Source organism: Corvus moneduloides, chromosome 5, assembly GCF_009650955.1.
Source record: "Corvus moneduloides isolate bCorMon1 chromosome 5, bCorMon1.pri, whole genome shotgun sequence".
Taxonomy (NCBI): domain Eukaryota; kingdom Metazoa; phylum Chordata; class Aves; order Passeriformes; family Corvidae; genus Corvus; species Corvus moneduloides.
The window spans coordinates 33,719,495-33,747,215 of record NC_045480.1 but is presented as its reverse complement, the minus strand read 5'-3'; the positions used below and the strand labels follow the sequence as shown (position 1 = coordinate 33,747,215).

Sequence of the window (27,721 nt, the reverse complement as noted above, 5' to 3'; positions counted from 1 at the left end):
AATAGTCTCTTAAATATTACTTTGTATGCATTTCTTGAAGCTTCAATTTAACACTGCAGTAGCTATTCAAACAAAATACAATGGAATTTATTTGTAATAAAGCATGTATATCTGAATATACAGGAGGCTGACTTGGCTGTCAGCTGCTGCTGGCTGAGTCTTTTGGTTCATTCAGAAAGGTTCAAAGCAGAGCAAAGCTTTCCCTTGATTTTGTTGCTTGTAGCTGGTGTAAGGGGGCTTGTTTTTCTGCTCATTCTGAAAAGCAAAGACCACAAGGGGTTTTTGTTGAATGCTCCCTTCTCCGTGGCATCCTACAGTGTGTTCAGGAAAGCTTTAAAATACTGTCTGTGGCATTTCTTGAGTCTCTGGGTTACTTTCTGGTAGCTTGTCCTCTGGTGAGTGGTGAGAAGGCGAGGATAGAGGTGACCTTGCACTCCTATCTCTGTGTACACCAGCTTCGAAATTGCTTCAGAAAGTAAGTGAAGCACTTCTAATGAATTGCGCTTTTGGTTCTTTGAATCTGCACAGCGTCTCCATCAGGTTTTTACAGCTGGACTCTTCCTGTAATTGCTACTGGTGTGAGATGCACAACATGGGGTTTTGAAGCTAAGTACTTACATTGTTTTACTGGCCAAAAATACATAACATAGAGGGAGCGACAGACTTCATGAAATTCACACTTATATATCTTCATGTTCCTCACCCCTTTCTGACATGCTGCTGATTTGCCAGCAGGCACTCTAGATGGGGATTAAAGAAATGGAAAAGCTGAAAGATACAGTTTCTTAAAGCAGCCGTATATTAGTAAAGAATTTGTTTGTTATGAATGTGTGATACTTGTCCAAAGATCTGTTTATTTTTATTGGTACTGAAAAATTGGAAAGAAGCACTTCATCGTTTTAATCTTGATGACATCAGAATATAGAGTAATGCTCAGAAAAAAAGTATCCACCATTAGAAACAATAATTGATGCCTCATAATTTTCAATTTCCAAGTGCTTTAGATCTTAATGTGCCTTCAGGTATGCAGGATTTTTAGCATATTTACCTGTCTAATTAAAAAATAATAGGTCTTTTTCAAATCTTCTTTGTGCATTTTTCAAGCAGTACAGTATGAAGTGTTACTTACTCCTTGTAATGTACGGTTCTCAAAATTTCAAAATTCCCTGCAGTATTTTTCTCAGATGTCCTTCCTGATCTATTTCCTCAAGGCCTTTAATCGGTGGTGTGTAATATGGAATGTTTTTCTGTTTGTTTATAGTTTTGTATGAATAACTCAAAATAATTGGCATCAGAATGCACCACAGCATCATGTATGGATCTCTTCCTCGCTCAAGTTGAATTATTTCTTATTTTAGTCTACTCTCCTATTTAAAAGTCTTTGTTGTCTCTCCTAATTGTAGTGAATTCTGGCTGTTGTATACCTAAGCCAGTAAACAGGAAGGCAGAGATGGAGGATGGATTAGATATTTTTAAAACTCCTTTCTAGCTTCCAGAAAGCCCTCCAGAATAAACTGCTTTGCAAGCCTTCTGGACTGGAGGCCCTGAGGGACATTCCTAGGCAGGGTGGAGGAATCCCAAGTACAGCCAGTGCACTTGCATTGTTTTGAGCCTGAAAGGGAAATTCATCCTTCCCCTATTAGAGATTTATACTGTTAGCTAGATATTTAAAATTCCTGGTTTTCTAGAGAAAGACCAGCAGAATAACAACCAAGTAAAACAGTACAGCCTGCCCACAATCATCTAGTTGCTTCATCATTAGTAATACTCAGATCAACATTTCTGTTAAATAAATTTTTCTGCAAGTTCTTTCGAAACAGTCTTGAGCTTTGGGTGCAGCTTTGCTTCATTATATTATAATAACTTTCTATGATCATGGCCACAACAGACCAGGTTTTTTTCCCCTTTGCATATATAAAATTGCTTGAGAGACAGTTAAAATTCAAACTAGTAAAGAATGAAATACACTTAGGCATTTAAACTACGTATCTCTAAAAGCAAGTACCCTGTAGTACCAGTTTTGTGTTAGGGAAGTTGGAGAAGCATCCATATCCTTCATGCATGCTTTAGCAATGTTGATGTTCTTGTATGGTGTGCTGGCCCAGATTTAATCTGTTCTGTCATATCTTAGGAGCAGACAGTGACTATAAATTTTGCACCTGGAATCTTAAGCTACCACATATTTATGTATTTTTGAGTGATGGATAGGATTCTGCTTCTACAAAAAGTTCAAGAAATTTGAAGGCAGAAAGAAAATCAAGAGAATGATTGTTTGGGGCGGTTATGTGTATTGTTAGTAGTATATAATTTTTCTGTGACACTAATCCTGAAATAATCAAATGTGAATACTAAATAATCTATAAACAATGCACTAACCTTTCATCTTAGTGATGATGATTAGTGACTCTCAGCTTGCACAAGTGTAAATAATGTCGTATATCCTGGCAGAATTAAGTTGTCATTAATATTTGCATATGTTTCTGTTTCTTGTTACTGCATTCCCATGATTACAACAGAACTGAAAATGTATTTAAAGAAATGTGAAAAGCATATTCCTGTGGTTACAAAGACTTGAACAATTCAGTGGCATTTGCAGACAGCCTTTGGGAAAACCTCGTAAGAGATATTGAAGTACAGGAACCTCGAGATGCAGTGCTCTTTCACTGCTGCATCAGTGCTGCTCTTTGATTCTTTTGGAGATGTTGAGTAGCAAAGGAAAAAAATGATAGCAGATGCAGTATTTCCACCACTCAAAAACATGCTCTCTAACGTAAGTACCAGACAGCTCCTTTGCCATGATTTCTGCCTCCAAGTGCAAAGCTCTGTTGCTTTGTGGGTTGACAGCCCTAAAATGGTGTGCTGTTTCCATTACACTGGCTGACTCTCAGAAGGGAAGGAGGTTACCCCTTGCCATAACTGTCTGTTAATAGTGACCATGAGATACGAGCGAAGCCAAGTGGTGATGCAGCAAAGCCTCTGATTTGAGCACATTAGAAAACTAGATCCCTTTTTCTTGATGTATTTGCTGTTTGCCCTGGTAGGAATAAAGGTTTCCATTGCTGCTGTGGAATATCAGTAGGAAACTGAGTAAGGGAGACTGCTCATCTGCACCCCGTATCAATTTCTGATGTTGTTCAGAGGTCTTAACTGAGGAGCAGGCATGAATCCCCCATTCCACCAGAAGCATATGCAGCTGATTAGGGGACAATTTTTTCTAACACCACACATCATTTTGGGGAAAAAAGGCAGAGAGATGTTCTTTTCAGGCTCTTTCTGAGCCAAACTGCTGGTAGCCACCTTGAGGCAAAGCAGGAAAGAAATGAGTGTAGATGAGAAAGTAGAGATTGTCATGGACTCCTCTGCCCTTAACTTCATCCTTCATGACTCATCTGTTTAATGCTCCTTAAGCAGTCAAAAGTGCTGAGGAATGCCATATAGTCAAATCTACAATACAACAGATGCAAACAGGCACAAGCCTTTTACTCCCTGAAGTGACCTGTATGCATGGATGTGATTTTTTTTTTTTTTTTTGCCTTTTCCTTTTCATTCTTTGGAGAGGTTGGGTATTGGATTTTTTTCCTCTTGTTCCATCTTAGTTTTAATCCTTCTTATTCTTTAAGTGTGCGCTTTTAATTTCCTCCTTTCCCTCTTTTTGCCCTCTTCTTTGAAAGCATCTTTTTCTTATTGATTGTCATTTAACCTTTATTAGACCATACCATGCTGCTCCATCCTAGTTACTACTTTCTCTTTTATCCTTTTTTTTTCCTCTTTTTTAATGGACTCTTTTCATATCATTCTCTCCTTGTTCAGGCTTCCTACATCCCCTTCCTCATTCCCTTTGTTGTTCTCTCCATGGGACAGGTATATCTCATGAAAAGGTGCTTTGTTCAGAATGTATCTGCCTTGGGGCAGCTGTTTAATGAAAAAATCAGCTTTCCATCCCGTGCTTCTATCCCTCTGAAGCCCGACGCAATAAATGCCAATTACAGTTCTACATAATTAAAATAACCATGTCATATTTCTTTTTTAATATTAGTGTCTTCACATTAAAGGAATGGAATGCTATGCAACGTGTATGTTTTTTGAAACAAAAAAATAACAATTTTGCTTCTAATCCATATTTACAACACTTGTTATCTAAAATTTTCTTTAACCCTTCTTTTCTGTTCTGAGAATAGTCCAGCCATCTGTAGAAGGGTCAGCAAAAACACAAACATGAATACTTAGAAGTGTAGTTCCTTTATAATTGGGGATGAAAACTAACATCCTGCCTGCTTCTGATCCTTCTTATCCTGTTGTGGCAGGAAAGCTATTAGAAGAGATGAAAATTGATCAAAAAAAACCACGTGGTCTTTTCTCTTGATGGCTGCTTTGGCTGTTGGGAGAATTTGCAGCTGCAGAGAGGCCAGAAGATAGAGGAAAAGTATCAATCTCATGAGGTTTTAAGAGGGCAGGATAATCTTAACCTTTTGGGTGCTAGGCTACTTGTCTGCCCCAGGGAACTGAGATGTTCCTGAATACCTTAATAGCCTTACAAGAGGATTAAAAACAGAAATGAAGGAGACATTGGTACTGGTAATGGTACTAATTTGCCCAAATGTGACCATTTCTGCTATAGAGCAGCTGTTTTCAGACTTCTTGGTTAGATGCTCCCACTTGACCTGAAATGTCAGAGTCTTTAATGTGTGAATTTGAGATGAAGTGGCTCTTTACAGTCACTATGTGAAAGTTAACATCTGGATTTGTGCTTTTCTCTGACCATTTTCTCCATCTTTTTTATTTCTACTTTATAGTTTTGTATGCCTGCTGTTAACACACAATATTGTGCAAATGGCTAGGTTTTACTAGCTGAAGCTAACAATTGGTGCAGAAGCAAATCTGTTCTAGAAATAAAGATCTTACTCCCCCCAAATGTTGATAATATTATTAGATTATATTTTAAAATCCATATATCTAACAGACAAATGTCAAGTTTGGAATTCCAAATTTCTCTGAAGACATTAATAAATGCATTACTGAAAGCAGTATTAGGAACTGTGTTCTCTATTGTGTTTCATGCTCACTTCATCCCATTAGAGAAAGTATTTTTGTTCAAGAGGTGAGAGGCAGTCAGCAAGCAGGACTTAAGCAGCAGTGCTGTGTATAAGAATGCTTTTTGCATAAGTGGAAGGATCATAATATTAGAGTGGCATCAGGATATGACTTCAGTGACAGTGACATGGTTGTGTCTGCATGTGAGATGAATGATTAACTGTTGGACAAAGGATAAAAGAGTTTAAAAACGCTGGAAAAAACCCATGCAGCATTTTATCTACCGTATGGAAGCTTTTACCAAAAAAAAAAAAAAAAAAAAAAAATAACCTGTCTGGACACGCGCCACTGCCTTGGTGACTCTCACATCACACACGAGCGAGATCACACCTGAGGGTGCTTTCCACCCTGAAGGAATGTGTGTCCTCAGAGAAAGCTCAGTAGTTAGTTTCGTCCAGCAATTAATTCAGAAGTTACCCCCCAGCACCCCAGCTGGCTGTCCAGCAGCGTCCGAGGGGCCTGGCGTGCCTTGCCGGCCGCCCCGGGCGCGCAGTGCCCTCGGCCGCACACCCTGCAGAGCAGCCCTCCGCCGGTGCTGCTGCTTTCCAGAGGGCTCCGCGGTCACGGGGGATGAGCTGCCCTTGTCATGCTGAGTGGATGAACGTCTGCGGCATGGATAAGCAATCCAGGGTCTCTTCCAATGCTCTAGTTGTGTGGTTGGGACCAGTGTAGTTTAAAGGAAAGAAAATACGGGTAGTAAAGTTCTGAGGCACCCTGCATGATGGTCAATGGGGAAAAACACTCCAAACAACAACAAAAAAATCCAGAATTGCTCTTTGAAGAAAATTTCACCAACAAGATAGCTACTGCTTTTATGTCCTAGGACAGAAGTTCCTCTTGGGTGCCATTGTCTTTCCCTTGTCAGTCTTTTTTCTCAATTTTGTTTTAAACATCTTTCACCATCCTTTCTTCAGTATTTTATCATTCTCTTGTATGCTAGTAGAAACATCTTTGACATGTCTGGGCGCTTGTGTCTGCATATTTGCCATTGTGCTTTGTTTTTTTCCTTTCCCAGATGTTTGCATTTTTAAGGGATTTCTTTGCAGAGAGGTATTATTTGTCTTTTTTTTTTTTTTTTTAAAGGAAGGAGGGGAATACCAAAATTGTTTTTCTTAAGGCACAAGGAAATTAGCTTACAATTTTTTTAATCTGCTGTCATATTTTAGAAACTTACAAGAATTTTACCTGTGATTATATTATCCGTTTATCAGTCCAGTAATTTCTCCATCATATTTCTCAACCACATGTTCGTACAGTCAGCATGTCATTATTACATGAATGGTGCAATAAAATACTGTGCAACAGAACAAAGTGAATTACCCAAGGTATATTAAAATTTACAATGAATCACATAAAAAACTGTGGGGAAAAAAAAAGAAAAAAACCCAGAATGGGTTTCACGTTATTATAATCCCTCAAATCTGCATGGCCCTTTAATTTTTTTTTAGTTACATGTATTTTATTCTGTAGTTTTCTTATTCACTATATGGAAAGCAGACACTGACTCTACAGAAGTAACTACCTTGTAAAGGAAAGACTTTACAAGAATGTAATTTCTGTTCGTTAATATAACATTTTGAACTGATTAATGAGACCAATATAATTTTGTATCTCAGAACTAATAGCTTGAGTTATTTTTTTCAAAATTGTTCATATTTTATTGGCTGTTTATTTTCTATTACATTGCTTTTGAGATTTATGGAAAGTACTTGTAATTATCATGTCCTTCATTTGATGCAATGAATATATTTTACTGGACAGCTTTATGCATTCAGTGTTACATTTTTTGTTTTGCAGCTGAAGACAAATTTCCTAATTGCTCTTGTGCGTGTAGTTGTTTTGAGGTCTTTTTCTAAGCTGCTGTGATTTTTGCATTTACATGTTAGTCTTTGATTTTACAAGTTAAAAGTCTCAAGCAAACTCTTATTAGCTACTCTTGTGGCTTTGAAACTTGACATTGCACCATATAGTTTCAACTGAATTTTAAATAATAATTTCTAGGTCAAAATCCAGTAGTTGTTAGTACAGAAACAAAATGTTTGTGGAAACTTTTCCAAACTGTTAATTGAAATTTCCGTACTGCTAAGAGCAAAAGCAAGAAATGAATACTTTTCTGCCTGGGGCTTTTGTGGTCATATACCATAGAGATAGGAGCTGTATACAAATTTAACTTTGTCTTTTATAGACAGCACTTTGTGTTTAGTCTGAACCCAATGATTTTAAAACTTCATTGGAGAAATCATTTTTCTCTTGCAAGTAATAAAGATGCCACATCCTTAAAAGACAAAGTGTGAGACATAGCTGTAATTGCTCAGTTTTGGTGCCAAGAATAAGTGGTTTGAAGAAAGCTTAGCACCCTTTTCCCTAGGGAGATGTAAATTATCACAGGCAACACCAGACACAGTAACTTCTCACTTGTGTGCTAGTAGACAAGTAAGAACATGTCACAAGTATAAAAGATATTCCTAAAGTAATAAAATGTATTTCTGACATGTATTTATATTTTTCTTAACAGTAAGTTTGTATTATATGCACAAATACCTAGAGTATGGTGTAAAATATTCATATTCCAAGAGCTGTAACAGTGCTGCCAGTACCAAACACAATATGATTTATTCTTTATTCTCTAAGAGCAGATGTGTTTCCTAGAGCTGTGCTCCTCACAGTGTTCCTATGTGAATACAAAAAGAATTGGGGGTGAAGAGGAACCTTATTACTGTAGTAGTAGTAGTGAGACTGAACCTAGTAAGTACTTTTCTTGAATGTTCTTTCTTGATGTTTACTTTTCAAGTAAGATTTTATTTGCTCAGTAATGATTCTTGTGTGTGAGTTTACACCAAAAAAAAGGTAAGTAAATACAGTAGAGGAATGGTGGATATGGTTAAGCTCAGGCCTTAATGAAATGGCCTAATTGATAGACACTGAGGATACTTTAAACAGGGACAAACCCATCTGCATAGAAACTAGTCTGCTTTTCTCTCTTGTTCTGTGTGCACAAACTGGAAAACTCAAAGTGCATCTCTGTTTAGTGAAAGTTGTTTCTGATGTAGAAGGGACACGTACCAACTAGTGTTGACTTCTGTGGCTTAAGTACCAGTAACCAGAATTACTCTGGTTTTATCAGGAGGAAGAAACTGTTATAAAGCTTTTTAAAACTACTGGTATTAGAAAAAGCCTCCACCATTAAACAAACTACTGAGCACTAGCTCTAGGGGGAGTAAATCTTTGCCTATGTTCAGCAAAGATCTGTACCAAGTACAATGCAGTTTGGAGTATCTGGAGAGTTTATCTTGTCGGAAGAGTTCACACATCCTGTTGTACACAAGCCTGATGAATTGACCAGCTGGGACTATGAAAACTGACATGAGATTAGCTGTACATGTAACTGTTATAGAAAATGACCTGGCATGAGCAGCAGCACATCAGCCATCAAATTTCTTTCTTGGGATTTACTAAAGAAAAGGTTGCATAATCTCTCACTTCAGTATATGAGTCATTTATTTTGATGGCCCAAACAATTTTCATCTGTATTCTCATAGTGTGTGGAATATTCAGTAGCACCTCCATGGCCTACATTTGGGTGAGGATTGAATATAAACAGTCATAAAGCAGGAGTCATGCCTCTGGCAGATGTGATGTTTTTCTGCAATTTAATGTTTTGGAGACATGATAAATAATAATCAAATGGCATTTACTTAAAGAAGCCACAAAGCTCCTACTAGAAAGAAACAATGAACAAGATTTATGTCAGGTCTCTGAACTTGAATGAGGCATGGGCCCAGGGGCGCTGCAAGTACCTTCATTTTATATACTTTCCTGCTAGTCTGACTCACCCCCCAGGTTATTGTCAGACCTAGTCAAAACCAGGATGTGTTCATCCATGTGGTTGTCTGCTGGCCAAGGGTAGACCTTTGCATGCCAGCAACCTCAGCCAGCTGCCTTCTAGAAAAAATATATCCATTTTGATTCATGGGATGAGGATGTAAGTTTCTTGTATCTAGACTTCTAGGATATTAAGGTGTGGCTGGTAGCTGCATGTCATGGTTTAACCCCAACCAGCAATTAAACATCACATGGCCACTTGTTTTCTCCCCTGCCCTAGCAGGACGGAAGGAAGAGAATTTGTAACAGGAAAAGGGAGAAAACTTGTGGATTGAGACAAGAGCGGTTTAAGAGTTGAATTAAAATATAGTAAGAAAAAATAAATTGTAATGGAAAGGAAAACAACAAAGATAAAGAAAAATAAAGATAAGTAAAGCCCATGAAAGACAAGTGATGCAAATGAAAAGAATTTTTGCTCATCACCAACTAACTGTCCCTGAGCAGTGGCTTCCCAGCCAACCTTGCCTCTAGTTTATATGCTGAGCATGACACCCTATTTATAGAACATCCTTTTGACCAGTTTGGATCAGCTATCCTGGCTGTGTGCCCTCCCAGCTTCTTGTGCACCCCCAGCCTCCTCACTGGCAGGATTGAGCAAGGAGCAGAAAAGGCCTTGCCTCTGTAAGCACTGCTCAGTAATAATTAAAACGTCACTGAGTTATCAACATTGTTTCTGGCACAAATCCAAAGCATAGTCCCATACCAGCTACTGTGAAGAAAACTATCTCTACCCCAGCCAAAACCAACAGACTCTCAACTTCTTACTCCATTTAAGTCATGTTCAGGTCTCACAAATTTCAATACATCCTCATTGACCATGATCCCCATTAATCATCATATAATCATATAACCAGTGTTAAGGGGTTGGAGTGGACCTTAAAGGTCATCTAGTCCCAATTCCCCTGCTATGGGCAGGAATACCTGCCACTAGACCAGGTTGCTCAAGGCCTTATCCAACTTGGCTTCAAACACTGCTAGGGTTGGGGCATCCACAAACTCCCACAGCAATCTGTTCTGGTGTTTCACCCTCACAATAATATTCTTCCTAAATTTCTTCCTAATATCTAACCTAAATTTCTCCTCTTTTAATTTGTACCCATTACTCCTTGTTCTGTCACTACAGTTCCCGATGAAGAGGCCTTCTCTGGCTTCCCTTTAGGCCTCCTTCAGATACTGGTAGGCTGCTATGAGGTCTCCACACAACCTTCTCTTCTCCAGGCTGAACAGCCCCAACTTTCTCAGCCTGCCTTCAGTGCTCCAGTCCTCTTATCAACCTCATGGCCCTCCTCTAGACTTGCTCCAACAGTTCCACATCCTTCTTATGTTGAGGACACCATAACTGTACACAGCACTCCAAGTGCGATCTCACCAGAGCAGAGGGAGAGAATCACCTCCTTCAACCTGCTGGCCACACTGCTTTTGATGCAGCCCAGGGTTTGCTTGGCTTTCTGGGCTGCAAGTGCACATTTGCTGGGTCTTGTTGAGTTTTTCATCAACTGCCAAGTCCTTCTCCACAGGGCTGTTCTCAACCCAACCTGTAGCTGTGCCTGAGATTGCCGCAGCCGAGGTGTAGGACCTTTGATACAATATAGAGATATCATTCCTTTAGTCTATCAACCACCCCTGTGAAGTGTCTGTAAAAAGTCCATAAATATCCACGAATGTCCATTGAGTTCATTTAGTCCATGACTTGGTCCTCCATCTGTTCCAGTGGTCACTCAGGACAGGAGAGGCGATGTGCTGCATGGAGCTGTTGGGCACCAAAGGCAACTCAGGTCTAGTCACTGCTGCATTGCAACTGCTTCTTTTAAGGCTTCTCCTCCATTGGCTTAGATAGTTAATACTATATTAATGCCTAAAAATACAACTCAAATCATGGGTTACAACAGTTTAGAGGTATATACATTTCCATCTTCACCCCTGGACCCTTTGGGCCAGTTTATAGGGTTTAACGTTGCAGTGAACTCCTCCCCCTGCTCCTAGCCCAGCTAGCAACCAGGAATTCCAGATATAGCAATTCCCATAACATGCAACTTAAATCATCATTCAGTTTTCCCACAGTGGTACATGATAGGGGATGTGATATACCCCCTCAATGCCATGTGTCTATGAAATGTCTTGGAAATGAGTCCTGTTTTCTGGTTCAGTTCTTTCAGGGATGTTGTGTGACCATAAAACCTGCTTTTCAAGGCCCAGGATAGTATTCCAACTAGTGGCGTGGGTCACACAGTATGTTTGCAACCATCCAGGGTCGCTTCCACCATTATAAGCACATGGTGAAACAGGTTCATGGTAGTGTGATATAATCAATCTGCCAGGCTTCCCCATATTATTTCAGCCTTCACCCTCTATTCCAAAAAGGCTTTAGCTGCTTTACTAGTTTGATTATAGTACATGTTTGACATTCTTGGATAACCTGTGCTATGGCATCTGTACTTAAGTTCAATCCTCGGCCCACAAGCCCATTTATCTGTTGCATCCCTTCCTAAATGTCCTGTTGGACTCATCAGCCCATCAAACTATAAAAACAGCCCCACCCTTGTGTTCCCAGTCCATCTCCATCTGAGCCACTTCAATTCTAGCAGCTTGGTCGCCTGTTCATTCTTTCAGTGTTCTTCCCTGCCCCGACTCTTGGGTTCGTGAGCATCTCGTGAGGTGCTTTTACAATCACATTCTATACCCAAGCAACCAATATCTTGCCATAATTCAGCAGCCCAGAGGGGTGTATCTCTCCACTTGGCCTGTTTCCATTGTTGTAGCCACCTCCACAGAGAGTTTGCCATCATCCCTGAGTCAGTACAGAGGTAAAGGACTGGCCACTTTTCTTGTTCAGCAATGCCTAAAGCCAGCTTCACTTCAAGTCACTTCTGCAAACTGATTTGGTTCACTTTTGTGTTTTGTCGTGTAGGACTCCACACAGTCAAAACCAGCATACTGTGGGTATTTTGAAGATAAATTTTTCTTTGTCTGTTTCAGAAGTTCTGTACAGCTAGAAAAGGTTCTGAATATAAACCACTGACCATGAAAACTCTTGAGATTTTCCATTTGTCTCTAAAGAAGTGTGTATGATACATGTAATGTGCCATGAAAAGGTCTGTACTTACCAAAATTCAATAGATCTTCGCCCAGATTTTACTGAGGGCTATAAAATATTTTGGAATCCATGCTTGAAGTTTGTGATGTTATGGAAGAATATTGCAATGCAAGCATCTTATTTTGTAACTGTTGTAGCAACTCAAAAATAGCTCTTAGTTTCTGTTCAGTATTTCAGTGGTATTCAAGAGATTTGAAAAGTCTTGAGGAGGCTATCTACAAAGTCAGGTTTTTACTTCTAAACATTTTCAAAAATTAAAAGAGCAATTTGATTCAATGATTATTATTAAATGGTAACAACTAAAAGAGGAAAACTTGGAACTGAAACATACCTATTTAAAAATAAATATTCACACATACAGGGCTCTACTCTGTTTTCATTGCCAGTTTAGGCTACACGATTAATCAGTGCTTCTGTTATCTTGGTAATCTGTCTGCTTGCTGTTGTAAATGACTTGCACTTGCTGGTGAAGTTGCTGACAGCTATTTAGGCTTTCAGCTTTCAGAAATGCTTCTAATTGTACATGTTTGTGGCTTCTAAAAGCATTTGCTTCTGCGAGAATTTTTGCAGCTAATGTACCTCGAAGTCTTCCTTTTTGTTTGTATTTAATTTCTTTGGAGTTGTATTTCCAAAGTGTGAATCCCTAATAGATTAATTCACCTGAGATTATAAAGCAACCCAGTATTTTCCTGAAAAATGTTACCTTGTCTGTGAGATTGGTTTATCTTTGTGGAAGACAAGACATTCTCCTGTGATGCCACTTGTAAGCTGTGAAACCTTGCACCTTGGGTAAGGATGTGCACATGAAATTTTCACACTTAAACCTGTATGGAGCTAGGAAGTTGTATGGGCTGTAGCCCATACTGCCTGTATGGGCTGCAGGCAGTTCTGTAGGGAGCAGGTGGGATGGGTTACATGTGCTTCTTTACCCACAGGTGGTGGAAACCTGACCTATATCAGAAAGAAATCTGGTATTCTGAGTATCCCCTCCTATTCCGCAATCTGGCAGCAGTGTGGAGTCACCCCTCAGCAGACACAGCCTACCCTTCCTCCACTTCTCTGCAAACACGTTTGTCTGAGCACTTCTCATTGTAAATTTGGTCTGAGAGCAGAAGACCTTTACTCATAGAACCTCTTCCATTCCAAGAGCAGAAAAGAGCTGTTGGGCACATAATTGATTCCTGCAGCCCTCTGTGCCTTGGCAGGTATTGTTAACCAGTTTCAGCAGTAAGACCGCTGGACAAACAAAGGTTCTCTCTTGCTTGTGATCATGCCACTGGCTATGCCAGGAATAAAAAAAGAGATTTCCTGACATGCTCTGCTGCGATCTTACCATGAAACAATTCTTCGTCCTGAAATGCTTGGTTTTAGCCCCCAGTGGTAGTTACAAAAGCATGTTAAATACCAGACTTCTCAGCTTGAGACCATCTGTTTCCCTTGCAATCATGTACCACCCCCACACACGGGTTCCTTTTCACCAGTGCTGCAGTTTCAGTGGAAGACAAAAAGAAAGATATTTTCCTTTATGATAGTTTAGCCAGAAGATGGACCCAGGAACATGTTCAGGTGGAGGGGGTGTGATTATGCTAGAAATAGAGAGGTGTTTCCCCACAAGTGGAAGGCAGCAGGCTTTCAGGGAGTGCAGTCATTCAGATCTCTGCTGGCTCTGTGCCTGTGTAAAATCTTGTCCCCCTTGACTGGGGCATAGCTTGCTTCATAAATCAGCAGTGTTACATGGTGAGCAAGCTGTCTTCGCAAGTGCTCTCCTAGCATACCTAGAAATGCTTTTGCCAAATTTGTTACTGGTGAAATGACAGCTGTTAGGTATAAATGGAGTTTACACACTTCCTGTACATCAAGTAATTTGAAATGCAAATTCTGCATATGTGGAAATTAGGTTACTATTAGGAGGTTTCAGATCAATCTTTTTTTAAGAACTAAATAATATGTGGAATCTATAATTCTGCCAGAAGGATGTAAAACTGTAATTAATCATTTTTTTAGCCTTTGCTTATCCCAGAAGAAGCAGCAACGTCTCTTTTGCTGCTGCAGTTGCTTGGAAGTCAGGAGCGTCATGGAATGAATTCAGCTTGCATTTGCTAATGGTAGATGAGAGATTTCATCACATTTCACTGCACCGTGGAGATGATATTTTTTGTGCTTATTTGTGAATTTTTGCCATTGTTTCAAAAACTTTATTTTCAAAAAAATACTTCAGCTCTGCTCTTTTGGGATCTTTTTTGTGTATACTATCTAGTTGGCTATTTAAATCGAAGCGGGTAGCAGTGAGCTGTGATTTCTCTACTTCTTATTCGTTCTGTGAATGTCTGTCTGAGAACTACAGCAGTGTTATTAAAAGGAACAGCTTACTGTGACATGAATCAGCCATGTTTTTTTAAGGAGCTTGGTTCAGGCAAGAAGCTGTAAAGTTTAGCTGGAAACTGATGTGGAAGATCATCTGCTAGAAACAGCTTTGTAGCAGCAACACAACTAGGACACTGAAAATACATACAGGAAAGACAAAACCTATAGTCATTTATGAAAATATATAGAGAATTTAAGTGTAAGAAAAACTAATTTTCTCATTTTTCTATGTTTTATAAATTCTTTTAAAATTATGAACTTTCACCCTTAACTTTTTGTTTCATATTGAACAGAATTGTTTATTATCATTAATTACAATAGTCTGTTTAAACTGTTCAGTGTAGTACTGTCCTTCACAGCATTTGCAATATAAATAGTGAACACATACAAATGTCTAATAAAATCACTCTCCATGTCCACTTGCACCTCTGAATTTATAGATTTTCTTAAAATGCTGTGGTAGGTAGGGGAGAGTTTTATTGATAAGTTACATGAACTGAGGCAGTCAGGTTGAAAGGTAGTTTTTGTTTCAACTCTTAGCAATTCAAAGTTGAGGTTTGATTTGAGGGTTAATGATTCAATCTTCCTTCTGAAAAGGGAAGCAGCTGTACTGGAAACCCAGAATACCTTTTAAGAAATCTTTTGCAATGGATTTGTTCTTTTGATTGATACCTAACTAGATTTGATTGTCATTAGAATAGAATAATATCTTACTAAAATCAAGAGTGGTTTTGTTGGTTTTTTTTTCATAGAGAGGAAGAGCAAAATTCTAATTCACATGTAAGCCTAAAAAGCTTATTTAAAGTCATTAGAGAACAATAGTTCTTCAGTTTGCTCTTGTGGAGGCCTCCCCCTATTATGCATTTCTCTTCCTTGACACAGCTGAGAGAAAAAGTATTTAAAAGCTATTTTGGAAGCTTGGTTCCCTATTCTTTTCCTGTCTTTCATAATCTGCATATTTCTTATACTTGATAAGAGATCAATTAATTGATTTGGAGACAAAAATTCATATGGTGACCTACTGCTTTTCTTCTCTCTTGCTGTACGGCCCAAGCTGCAGTCTGTAAGAATTTTTGCCTTAACTCTAGAGGCCAGGATTAAATTGCTTTTTTAAAAGTCAAGCCAGAGTAAGCATCTCACTTCTGTGTTTTCCATAAAACTTTGATTATTATGATTTTCCAATGAAATTGTATATGATTTCTCATTTTTCTCAGAACTTTTCTCTCATCTCTTCACTTTCGTGAGGTCTCCTCTGTGTATTATTCACTCAACCTCTTTTCTGTGCAATTCTACCATTTTTTCCCACATGGTTTTCTTTTCATGTCACTGCCCCTGTTCCATTTTCATTTCCTCCAAAGTAAAACATGAATCCCTCTTATCTGAGTTCTTTCAAATCTGATGAAACAAACTCACCTGTTTTTGCTTAGAAGTTTTATATTGTGTTTTCCCATTCCTAGCTTATCTTTCACAGATTTTATTAGTGTGGCCTTGTGTGTACAGACAAGGTTGAGCTTGCAGAAATTGGTAAAGAATTTAATTGCTTATTATAAACTAATTTTAGGGGCCTTTCAAACTGCTTTTGGATTTGTAAATTTGCAAAATATTGAAGGGGTGGCATTAACTATTGCAAGTCCATGACAAAAACTTCAGTTGACTTATTTATTGCAGAATTTTTCCTCTGGCTCTTGAAGTTGAGGAAAACTAGGGGTTTGCTCCTTCTTCATGAATGTCAGCCATATGTCAGTAAAAGTCAGGTTTAGTAGTATAAGAGCCTTTAGATGCTCTTTTATTCACTGGGCAGAAAGTTTTTGCAGCACTGGTTGTGTCATCTGTAAGCACTACATAATCATGGCTTGTGAGTGTAATTTTTCAGGTTAAAGGTTTTAAGAGTTTAGGTTTTCTTAACCTGTACAGTAGTGACTATGCCTCTAAAATAAATAGCATTGGTAAATTGTTTTTCTTGGAAGTGGTAAGAAATAAAATCAGAAGATAAACTTACACATAGCTCACTCTGGATTAATGATTTTGGATAAGAACCAAAATTATCTAACACTTGAAAATGCTAAGAAATCTATTAAGAAGTCATACATCAGACTTTGCAATGCAAACTGCATTGAACTCCAGTTAAGCATGCGGTACGGGACGACTACACATATTAGCACACAGTCTTTGTGACTGAATCGTAGAACTTATTCTGCTTACAGCTGAAGCATGGCTCTTCTTTTTGACATTATTTATAAATCACAATTTTTGCAGTCAAAATTAAATGTCTGTCTGTATTCAGAATAAGCATAAGGTGCAGGGTGAGCAAAGCAGGAAATGGCATACTCTGCATCATTTTACCTGTGTTTTACAGGCAGGTTTTGGCTATGTACTCAAAAGTTTTTCAAATTGATTCCAGTCCCCTGTCACCATTTTGGAAAGCTGAATTTTTTCTCCCCGTACAAAGTCTTTCAGCTGGACTTCATGTCTTGTTTTCTTTCATTTCAAAACCTGAATTCTCTGATTAAAGAGTTAGCCTTCAATTTGTTAACTGAAAACATGTTTCTCCACTGATTTCCATCAGTTAGCAGCAAAGAAGATTGTCTGAAGCTAGGAACAATTGCATAACTTTCTCACTTCTGACTCTAAATAAGGATGAAAGATGATTTAATTTATGAAGATGCAGAAAGGTGTATTCTGAATGGAAAAAACTATGGCTAAGTGAAGCCTGTGGTCTTGGTGATCCCCCTCCTCACAGGCTATTGCTCTAGGAGACTGCTATGCCCCAGTGGGGAAAAAAACCCTGAGCCCACAGTCATGCAAAACATCTGAACTCCACTGTGGAGAAGCCAGGCCAGGAGCACACCACTGAAGGCTGCATTATTATATTTTGAATCTCTGGATAATATAAGCTGAGTGTCATTTTTGTATCTCAAGTGAGCAAGCTTTTCTCATTTTTCACAGTGTGATACCAACTTTTCCCAGTTTGATCTCCAGGTAAATTGTTGGAAACAAGTCAATGACATTTTACCAGTGGAGGATTTTGTTTGGTTTTACAAACCTCAGGTCCTAAAAAGAGGATATAAGTAATGTCTATTCGTATTGCTGCTAACTACTGTGTGGGTTAGGCTGGGGTGGAAGGAGATGGCATTCCTGTAATACAACAGCAGGATTGGAAGTACACTATTGCTTCTCGTTTATCCTGTGTGCATAGTTGCCATCATGGGTTTTATATTCTCCGTTTTATTTCATTTTCTTGTGAAGCAAAATCCTAAGCATGTCACCCCAGCAGGTTAAATTTCAATTTACTTTAGCAGTGTTTCTGTGTTTTTCTTTTTTCATCTTTCTTCTTAAATCCTTCTGGGGATAAAGAGGCCGCTATTAGGAAGGTTGTTTGCTGAACTAGTTCCACTATAGCTTTTTTCACTGAAGCTGAAATATTTATCTCGGGTTCGGCTTTCATAAGCTGATTAAGCTTCCACAATTCAGTTGAAAACTGGCAAAGTCCAGTTTACTTTGTTACTTTAAATGTCTGCCTTATGGATGGTAACATCAGTGGTTTTCCTTGAGCCGGGTGTATTTGTTCTCCAAATCTGAGTTCTTTCACCCCACATGCTTTTGTAACTACCTTTTGTTAGCCCCTATACAAGTACCAGATAAGAAGACATTATCACTGTATGGTATTTAACTTAAACAGGTTTTGCCTGCCATAATGTTGACTGTGTGTTACATATGTATTGAAGGGGTTAATGGAGTGGTTGCAGGCTGGAGGTGTTTATGTTGGAATGCCTTGAGAATCGATTCCAGCTAATGGAAAAAATGCTTTAAAAGTGAGCTGGTTCCGTTCCCACAGTGAACAACAGAGAGTGGAAACAACATTTAATAAACCTTTAAGAAGTAAATCCTGCGATTTTTCCTTTCACCACCATCTGTGGAAGAAATGCCCACTTTCTTCTCAATGGGCAGTATTTCTTCCTGCAGTGTATTTGCCTAACTTTGTTAGGCATCAAGAGAAAGTTCTTTATGTCTTTCGACAAAAAAATACTTGAAAAATATGTTCTGCTCATGTGTCATCTAAGGCCTAAGTTTTATTGTCTTTGCAGATTTCTGCTTAAATGGCAGGTTGACCAAAAATAGCCAACCCTAAGATTCCTTCTCAGCTGCCCCTAACTATTTGGTTTCCAGTAAATTGAAGAGATTTTGACTATGTGTATCTTGTTTTACAAATATGGATGCTGCAAATTGAGATCTTTGTTGTACTTGGATTAGAGGGGAATGTTGCAGCTTCTGTTTTACCTGTGTGCCATCTTTATTTTAAATATTAGAGCACTTAGAAGATTTGGCAAATGTAACATTTTACTTGTGAAACTTGTGAATACATTATTACATTTTTTGTTGTTGGGAGGGTTTTTATACTATAGAGTTCTCGTGCAAAGTGGAGGGGCTTACAGTAATATTTTTGCTTTGCTAATTAAGATGATTATATACAGATTTAAATTAAGGAAGAGTTTTGTTCTATTCATAAACCTTGCTGAAAAATCCAAGGTTTATTTTCCATTGAGAATTGGCATGATTTTAAATGCAAGGCATATTTGTTGTGAACCATGAACAGTCTTTATGAAACCTGAAGAAGATTTGTGAAAACAGCCTGTAATAAAAATCACACATGCTTCATAAAACACTACTTGATAGATATCACTTGCACCATTAAGAACTAAACGACAAAGGATGTAATTTCAGTTCTGGCATACAATATTAATCGAAAGACTTTAAAGCATCTTGCTGATGGGAACTGTGACAACATGACATTGAAGAATTACAAACTGGAGACATCTATCTTAATCAGATTTTCAAAGTAAATGCCATAAAATAGAAAGTTATGTTATCTATCTTCATAGGGTCACATATCATACAGGGTATAGCTTTTCAGCTTGTTTATACTAAAAATATCAGGGACAAAAAGATGTGCCTTTCAAGCAAGTTTAAAGTTCAGTTCACATACTTTACAAAGTTTTTGTGAATAGACTAGTAACTGGTGCTTTCTATTTCTGCAGTAAGGTTCTAAAACATTAGGGAGAGCTGAATTACAAAACATCTGAGAATGCACAGATATTATCACTATGAAGCTGTTCAGGGGAAATACTATGCTCAGTGGATGTGAAACAGCGAAAGTTACAAGTGTAGCTTTAACTGGAAGTATAAAGCTCCTGTGGATAACACAACTGAAAGACATTGGTAAAAGTATTTTTTCTTCAGTTCCTAAAGCTTGCAGTTATTTTGCATGACTTGTTTCTTTGTCTTCCTGTGTATATTAAAGAACAGTGTCCTTATAGGGTGTAGGAAATTATCAGCATGTACTTTGTAGTACACAAAATTTTAAATTTTAAACACCAATGTTGCATGTTAGGGACTACCCTACTGCCCTCCAGGTAGCTCCAGCTATTTCTCTCCTCTCGTCATCTGGTCTTAGACAGACACCACATGTGAACCATGGGATCATTCTGAGTTTCTCCACAATCAAATAAGTCATTCTTCCCATTCAGAGCAGAAGCGTTTATTTCTCTTTAAAAAGTAAAGTCATGCTGAGATCTAAAGGAAAATGTGTAATATAAATAACAAAATTAAGGTTTTCTTTATTATTTCTGCCAAACTTAGGATCATAAGCAAGGCAATCATAAGCAAGGCAATGCAATCTTTCAGAGCTTATCCTGCATTAAATTCACTGGGAGTTTCTCACTCCCAGGTAGCTTGACAGATTGTCAGACCCTACAGGCATTGCACTGATGAGGAGACAAGCATTGTCCCACTTTGATCAAGCTACTTGTTTGCCTTTTGCCCATTTTATATTATAATAGTATACACACACACACAAGGTGCATATCTGGATCAAAGTGTCCTTGTCACTTCTCCTTATGCTTGTCACCGTGTATATAGCACAGGAGCACAGAGTGCTTCAAGGGGAAGTCAGCAGCAGTGGCTTCAGGTTAATTCTGTTTCCATCTCTATGTCCATTAATTGTAAACCACGCAGAAAAGGATGGGCAAGCTGACAACAAAGCAGAGTGAAAGGACTCTCCTCTGGTGGTAGGCAGTGTGTCACCGCATTCCCTGGGTTGAGCATGTGGTTTGGATCCTTAAAGCAGTTGGCAGAGCAGAGCCAATTTGGATGTGAATAAGACTAAGCAAATACTTGGGATTAGCCACAACAAAAGTACATACAGCAACTTGTCTTGAATTACCCCTATGGCTTGTAGTAAACGATCAGAAAGGAAGCTTTGAGCCTTGCACACCCTGGCAGAAAAAACTGAAGCAGTGGTTCATTCAAAGGACAGATGTGCCTAATTACAAATGAACGCTTAAATACTCCCTTTTTTTCTGAACACATAACCTTCTTTACATTTTCATTAATTAAATGTGGCTTCTCATGGAAGGTGCTCCCAGCTGGAGTGATCAGTTTTACTGCCCACAGAATCCCTGAAGCCATGGCCGTAGCAGTACAGGTAGCCTGTCTTACCCTCTGTAAGCAGGTAGTTTAAAAAAGAGCTCCTCTGGGAGCTCTAGGACTAATTAAGTCATAATACCCACTCTCTTCAATTTGCAGGGACTTCTGATGTAAATCCCACTTCTGCTTACAGTTCTTTTGGAGATACGGCCATGTGTCAATTAGGTAAAATTTCAAGTCCATTGAAGGGTTTTATTGAGGAAATCAAACCAGTTCTTAGAGAAATTACTTTTTACTGCTAGCAGTCAGGGGCTAGCAGACCAGGGACCAGTGACCTGCTGTCATAGGTTAGCAAGCATAGTCCCGGAAGGGACGTCCTTGCTAAGGGGTGCTTACAGTTTCCTCTGGGAACTGATAGAACCTATCAGCTGGCCAGTTTGAATATGGACAATTCTCTAAGCCACTTAAAGTTGTGATCACCTCTGTGATCCACATTTAAGAATAGGCAAACTCCCCCTCCAAGCTCTCTCTCGTTTCCGGCGCTGGGACAGGTGGCTGCGGGCCCCGTGTGGAGGCCAGCGGGCCCGGCCAGGCCCTGCTTGGGCCAGGCCGGGCCGGGCCACGGCCATCCTGGAGCCGATGGACCTGTTCCAGCCATGGAACCTCCCCCACTGCCTTGCCGTGGGCAGCTGGAGCGGCTTGGCTCTCCCCCCTCTCCACTTCGATAAGAAAAGTTCAACATTCCAGCTGCAAAGCTGCAAGGCCGAGGTGAGATTAACCCTTTTTATTGCTGTGAAGAGCTGAAAACCTGAGGGAAGAGAGAGAGGAGATGCTTAAAGCTGAAAGTCTGTTGTGAAGCTATGATATATCAGAGTATCCTGTTGTAATTTCATGAAGATATGGGAGCTGGAGTGTTCAACTCGTGAGCAAAAGCACCTGCGCTGAGATAGGCAGATGCTGACGCAGCTGTAATTTCATGAGAAGTTTGGACAGGGAGAGATGAACCAGATGAGGACTTTTGCTCCAAACGGGAAAGGAGAAAACCTCAGTCCGTAGAGATGAACCAGATGAGGACTTTTGCTCCAAATGGGAAAGGAGAAAACCTCAGTTCCTAGAGATGCTCCCAGAGATAGTCCTAAAGATGAAGATGAGGAAGACCCTTTGCTCCCAGGGAAGGAGAAGGGCCTCTGTTTTTGTTTCTGAACGGCTCAACCTTAAAATTGTACCCCAAAAAACTTCAAGAGTGGACCCTCGAAAGCAGTTGCGGGAAAAGCTGCAAGTCGGGGGAAAGGACTCACACGCAGGCAGAGAGACTCCTCTTCCTAAATGGACTGAACAATATTGGAAGTGGGCGGCTGTCTCGTTGTGATAATGTTTTCATAGCATGAGCAAGAAGAGACTCCTCTTCCTAAATGGACTGAACAAGGTTATTATGACAGTGGTAAACAGACTGAACATCTTAAGGGTTGTCTTTTCACATTGTCAGTGGGAGAAGGGAGGAAGGTGGGGGGAGGAGGAGAGTTCTGAAGGTGGTATAATTTTTTTTTCTTCTTTTAGGTCTGTTAATAAACTTCTTTATATTCTTTCAAGTTTGGTGCCTGTTTTGCATTTCTCCTAATTCTTATCTCACAGCAGATAAACAGTAATGAGTATTTTGGACCAAACCACTACACCTGCAAACAAAAGGTTGTATTTTTTGTTACCAGTTTTCTAAAACGTTCAGTCTACTCCAGATCCTTATTTCTAGTATGTATTAGGGATATTTTCTTTACCATGGCAGAGACTCTTCTAAGAGAATAGAAAAGGAGCAGCCTGACCAGAAGGAGTTAAGAGTCTCTCAGACATAGATATTGAATAACTCTTTTTTTCACATTTGAAATGTTTATGTCATAATGGAAGACTTTGCTTTTGTGTTTGTCATGGAAACTCCCAAGTTCACATTAATTATACACTGTTTAAAAGCCTAATCCTTATCAAATGGAAATCACCTCTTTTTCTTACATCAGTAGCTAGCTGACAGGTCTCAATGATCTATCTGTTATAGAAAATATGAAACAAATTACTTTTTTTCATGGATACTTGGTCTGCTTTTCTGCCTCTGAATTAACCCCTTTCCCCCGCATGGCTGTAGGTATCATAAATGTCTCTCCTTCATATGCTGTTCAAATTCTGTAACAATTAAATGATAAAATTAATTAAATGTAAATTACTTTTTGAAAAATAAAAGAGGAAAAGGTTTTGTGAAAAGCTACAGAGCTGCATATAATTTACCTCTGCAATTGAAATGGCTGCTTTGCTTCACTGTGGTTCCCTAGGGTAAATAACAATTTAAATATGTTTTGCAAAAATCATGTAACTGTAGTAAGACAGCTTTCTACAAAATTTCTTGTGACTTTTCCGAGATCAGTACATATGTTCACATACATAATTATTGATGCTGACTTACTCAACAACTGCCTCAAAAATATGGAGTTTATTTGTTGCACCTGAAGAACTTTGACAGGCTGGTTGATGGGCCAGTTTACATTTGCTTCTTGCTGCAGAAATCTTCTCTTTAAGATGAATGGGATTGCTCTACAGTCATTAAGGTCTAGACTGAACAAGAACATTATAATTTAAACTTAACACTTTTAGACATAAGCCTACCTGTACCCATATCTGCTTATTTTTAGTGTAAATTAGACATTCCCATTTTGATTAACTCAATTAAGATAGCATTTAAAATCCAATTTAAAGCAAAGCAACTGTACCTTTCTGGAATAATTTTTATGTATTTCAACCCAATTGCACTTTATCAGATTTGAATGCTTTTTCTTCTAATAAGTGGTTTGCTGTGAGAGATCTGGCCAAGTCCCAGGGCTGCTGTCTTTTCAATAACCAAGGGAAGAAATATTTCCCTCCAGGACTCCCATTTTCCAACACACTGGTTGATAGGGAGGAAAGAGGAGTTACAGAGTCTCGACACCAGACATTGTGGCACATGCAGGGCTATTATTACAGGGAGTAGTGTCCAGTGCTGCAGAGTTTATGAAGTACGTATCGTGTCATGCAACTCCCAATGTCCTTATAAACTCCTTAAGTAGGAAAAGCAAAAAAAACCTGGAACTATTCTGGCAGTAATGCTGATTTCTCAGGAGAGCTGTGTGAATCACCTAACATATATGCCTCAGTTTCCCTGCTTCTGCAGTGAGAGTATTTTCAGTGTCACAGGGATGTTGAGAGGCTTTTACTCCATAAGACTGATATCTTTGTGAGCGCCTCAGTAATACTGAAAGCTGTTCTGTAGCTCTTAACTCCTTAAAAGAGTGAGAAGGGGAATCTGGCTCCAGTTTAAGAGCAGTATTCAAAACATGACTATTGTGATGATTATCTCTTCCTCACAAATCAGTGGTGCAACATTAAGGTTTTTGTTAGAAATTGTGCAGCAATCAGAAGAACTGTGTATTGGGGAAATCTGGCCGGTTGAAGAAAAGATCCAAAGAGCAGTCCTGAGTGATCTCTCATTCAGAATGACAGTGTAAGACTGAGGAAATTTAAAGGAATATAGATTTTACCTCTGTTGATTTATAGAAAATCTAACCTTGTTAAATGCAATTCTACCTGTAGCTTTTGCACAATTAGAAAAGAAATAAATCATTCCAGATTTTTCAGGCATTTTTGATTTTGAGGAAGCTGTAGATCCCCTGCCAATTGAAGCCCCCCTCAGACACTAGAAATTGTCACTTGACAGCATCCTATGGAGAGAGAAAGTGGGATTGGAAGACAAGTGATCTTTGCTAAATTGCACTTGCTGTGGCTTTCTAGCTCCCTTCTAGCCTCTCCTAATTTCTTTGATTTATTCCTCTGTATCTTCAGTGTCAGTAATGTTTATATGTTATATAGCAGAAGGGCCTTTTGGTTCATAGTAAATTTATAGGGGAATAATCTAAATCCTCGATAGCTGGCCTATGGTCTGAGTAATACAACTTCACTCTTCCAGCACATTATCTGGGTAATTATTGGATCTGTGCATTTATTTGGGGAGTACATAAATATCCTTTACAGAACCTTCACTATCCGTATTCCTCACTGGTAGTAGAGTGTGTGGGAAGGTCTGACACCTACCTGAGACAAGCCTGGCACTCACACCCATCTTTGTGCAAGAGAACAACGATGATTAATCCTTTACTTTGTCTTTAGCAGAGAATGGTGCAAGACCTTTAGTACTAAAATGATAGACTAAAAGATTGATTTTCAGCAGAGATTGTAAATGAGAAGAGAAATTAATGAACAAGAGGGATGTCAGGATAATATTTTAGCTGGTAGGAGCTTCAGTGGAGGAGGGTTTTGCACTGATCATGGCAAAACTGTCCCAAAAGGCTAGGCGGGTAGGAGAGTCAAAAAGGGGAATAAAAAAGAAAATTCAGATCCTAAGAACGATTTTAATTAACCTATCTGATTAAAAATAAATTAACGTGAATTTCTTCATCCCACCTGCCATTTTTCTGTAATTTTTGTAATTTAATTAGTGTAATTAATAATTTATACAGATATATTTGCATATACACATGTGTAAATACTTACACAGACACATGTGCACATATATAATTTTTTATACACACATGCACCTATATATTACAAAATATAAGGCCACAATTAATTTTGCACCAGCTGATAAATAGCTTGTAATCTAAATCAGATAAAATTTTAAATAGATATGGGGAAAATTCTTTGCTCTAGTGTTGGTCTGTTAACTTTTCCTTTAGCTGGCTTGTTGAAATGTGGCTTAAAGCCCTTGATAGTGATTGTAATCACATGCAGTGACAGCCTTTGTGTCAGTGTTGGTGAAGATAAAGCTGATCAGTTCCTACCTGGATGGGAATTTTTCATTAATATATTAGGGATTTGGTGTTGAAAATCTTACTGGCAGTATAAATGCTGTCATTCTTTTAATGAGAGATTCAGCATTGCTGTTGTTTGTGACAAAAGTCATGTTGACCACACAAAAATCACTGGAAAGGAGAATGTGGTTCTCAGAAAGGAAATTATTCCAAAGACTTGTTTTTCCTATTTAAGTCTACTTCTTAACATTTTTGTGTTGTCTTATGTTCACGACCTGGGAAATTGCTCACAGTTAAGTTAATTTTATAGTAGTCACCTGTAAGTTATTGGAAATGTCTGTTTCAACATAAATACTTTTCCTGTGTTCTCTGTACCAGTGTTTTATTATTGAGTTTGTAACAATTTGCAGTTATAACCAGTTCCAAAAGGGAATTGCTTATGGAAATCAAACAACTAATTTAAAAACTACCTGAAAGCTTTTGCACTGCAAGAAAAGTGCATGCCCTGTATCTTCTGCTCTGCTTAACACTTGCATTTATATTATGAAGTATGTTCTGCTACATTAGTTTAGGAAACATATTGCAATGTGAATTACATAATTGTTAAGTGTTACATGTTTAAGTGTCATCACTCACTGCTAAATTGTGGTAAATTAAGTGTCAAGGTTTCTTTAATTTTGTGTGCATTGTGTTGTAAAAGGTTTGTCTTCAATTTATGACTTATTTGCCCTAATTTTACAGAAGAGATTGTTAAAACCTAACATTGATGGAGGTATTTGTTTGCAGGTTTTGCTGTTTTGAGGTTTTGGGTTTAAGCTTCATGGGCGTTGTGTGCTTTGGTTAAGTCAGAAAATATTTCCTTTTGTTTTGATGGCCTGACTCTCTTATCACCTGTGACTTCCTCCAAGCTGTAGTTATATTGCATGGTGTGAAATTGGAAAATCTGTTCTGTGTGTGTTCTAATGGATGTGACGGTCATTAAGTATATGAGTCTTCTGACGTTGTAATCAGATGTGAATCAGTCTGTTAAATATCCATGAAGCAACATCTGCTTCACAGAGTGACCTTCTGCTAAAGAATACTTAGCATCTATTAGGAGATCATAGTGCAGATCTGCCTTATTTGAAATGCACTAAACTAGAGTAGTCTACTGCTGTTTAGCAACTAGCTTGTAATAATTTATTGCAGTTAAATAAAGCTTAAAAAACTCCATTAAATAATTATAGGGATTATATGCATTTTGAAAACCTTTGTGTTCTACTGAAATTACCCATTTAATTTCAGGGTTGGTTTGTTAAAAAAAGCTGAAGTCTAAAGGCACATTAGGGGATCTGTCAGATGCTATTTTCTGTAGGTGTTAATAAAACCAGATTAAAAAAAAACCTGAAATTAAAACCAAAAGCAATTTTACCATCTGTTGTATATTAATTAGAACTTGGTGTATCAAGGGTAAACTTGCTCTTGCAGAATGTCACTGAATGTCTGCTAATAGAATAACATGCAAATATATTAGATGATAGGATTAAATTGAATTTCTCGTTCTGCTTTGGTTGTAGTAAATGCCAAGATGTTGTATAACGAACTTTAATTTTCTTTCTTCTTAGAACAACCTCCAAATAACCAAGGCCAGTCGACCCTGCAGCCTTTGCCACCTTCTCACAAGCAACATTCAGCACAGCATCACCCATCCATCACCTCACTTAACAGAAACTCACTGACAAATAGGAGGAATCAGAGTCCGGCCCCGCCGGCTGCTTTGCCCGCCGAGCTGCAAACCACACCTGAGTCAGTCCAGCTGCAGGACAGCTGGGTGCTTGGCAGTAATGCACCACTGGAAAGCAGGTAATTACTTAGGTACTACTACAGACTCTGGCAATTCTAAAGAAAACATTTAGCTTAATGAAAGTTGACCCGCAGCTAATACTTCCCCTCATTCAGCAAGCAAAACTGAAAAGTTTTCAGTCCTAAAAAATACGTCCTCACTCTAAAATCTGCAGTGACAATCTTCTCCCTTACAGTCCTATTCCAAAGTAATGAGTATATTAAT

At 38.6% G+C, this 27,721-nt stretch overlaps 1 protein-coding gene across 31 annotated transcripts in view; it reads left to right on the top strand.

Moving 5' to 3' along the window:
* Window positions 1-27,721, top strand: part of TENM3 (teneurin transmembrane protein 3) — a 1,330,479-nt gene that overhangs the window by 1,163,136 nt on the left and 139,622 nt on the right. For all 31 annotated transcript variants that reach the window (XM_032108354.1, XM_032108353.1, XM_032108357.1 and 28 more), the window contains one exon: window positions 27,279-27,516. In XM_032108354.1, coding sequence (XP_031964245.1) covers window positions 27,279-27,516 — 238 coding nt within the window. The remainder of the gene's footprint in view (window positions 1-27,278; window positions 27,517-27,721) is intronic.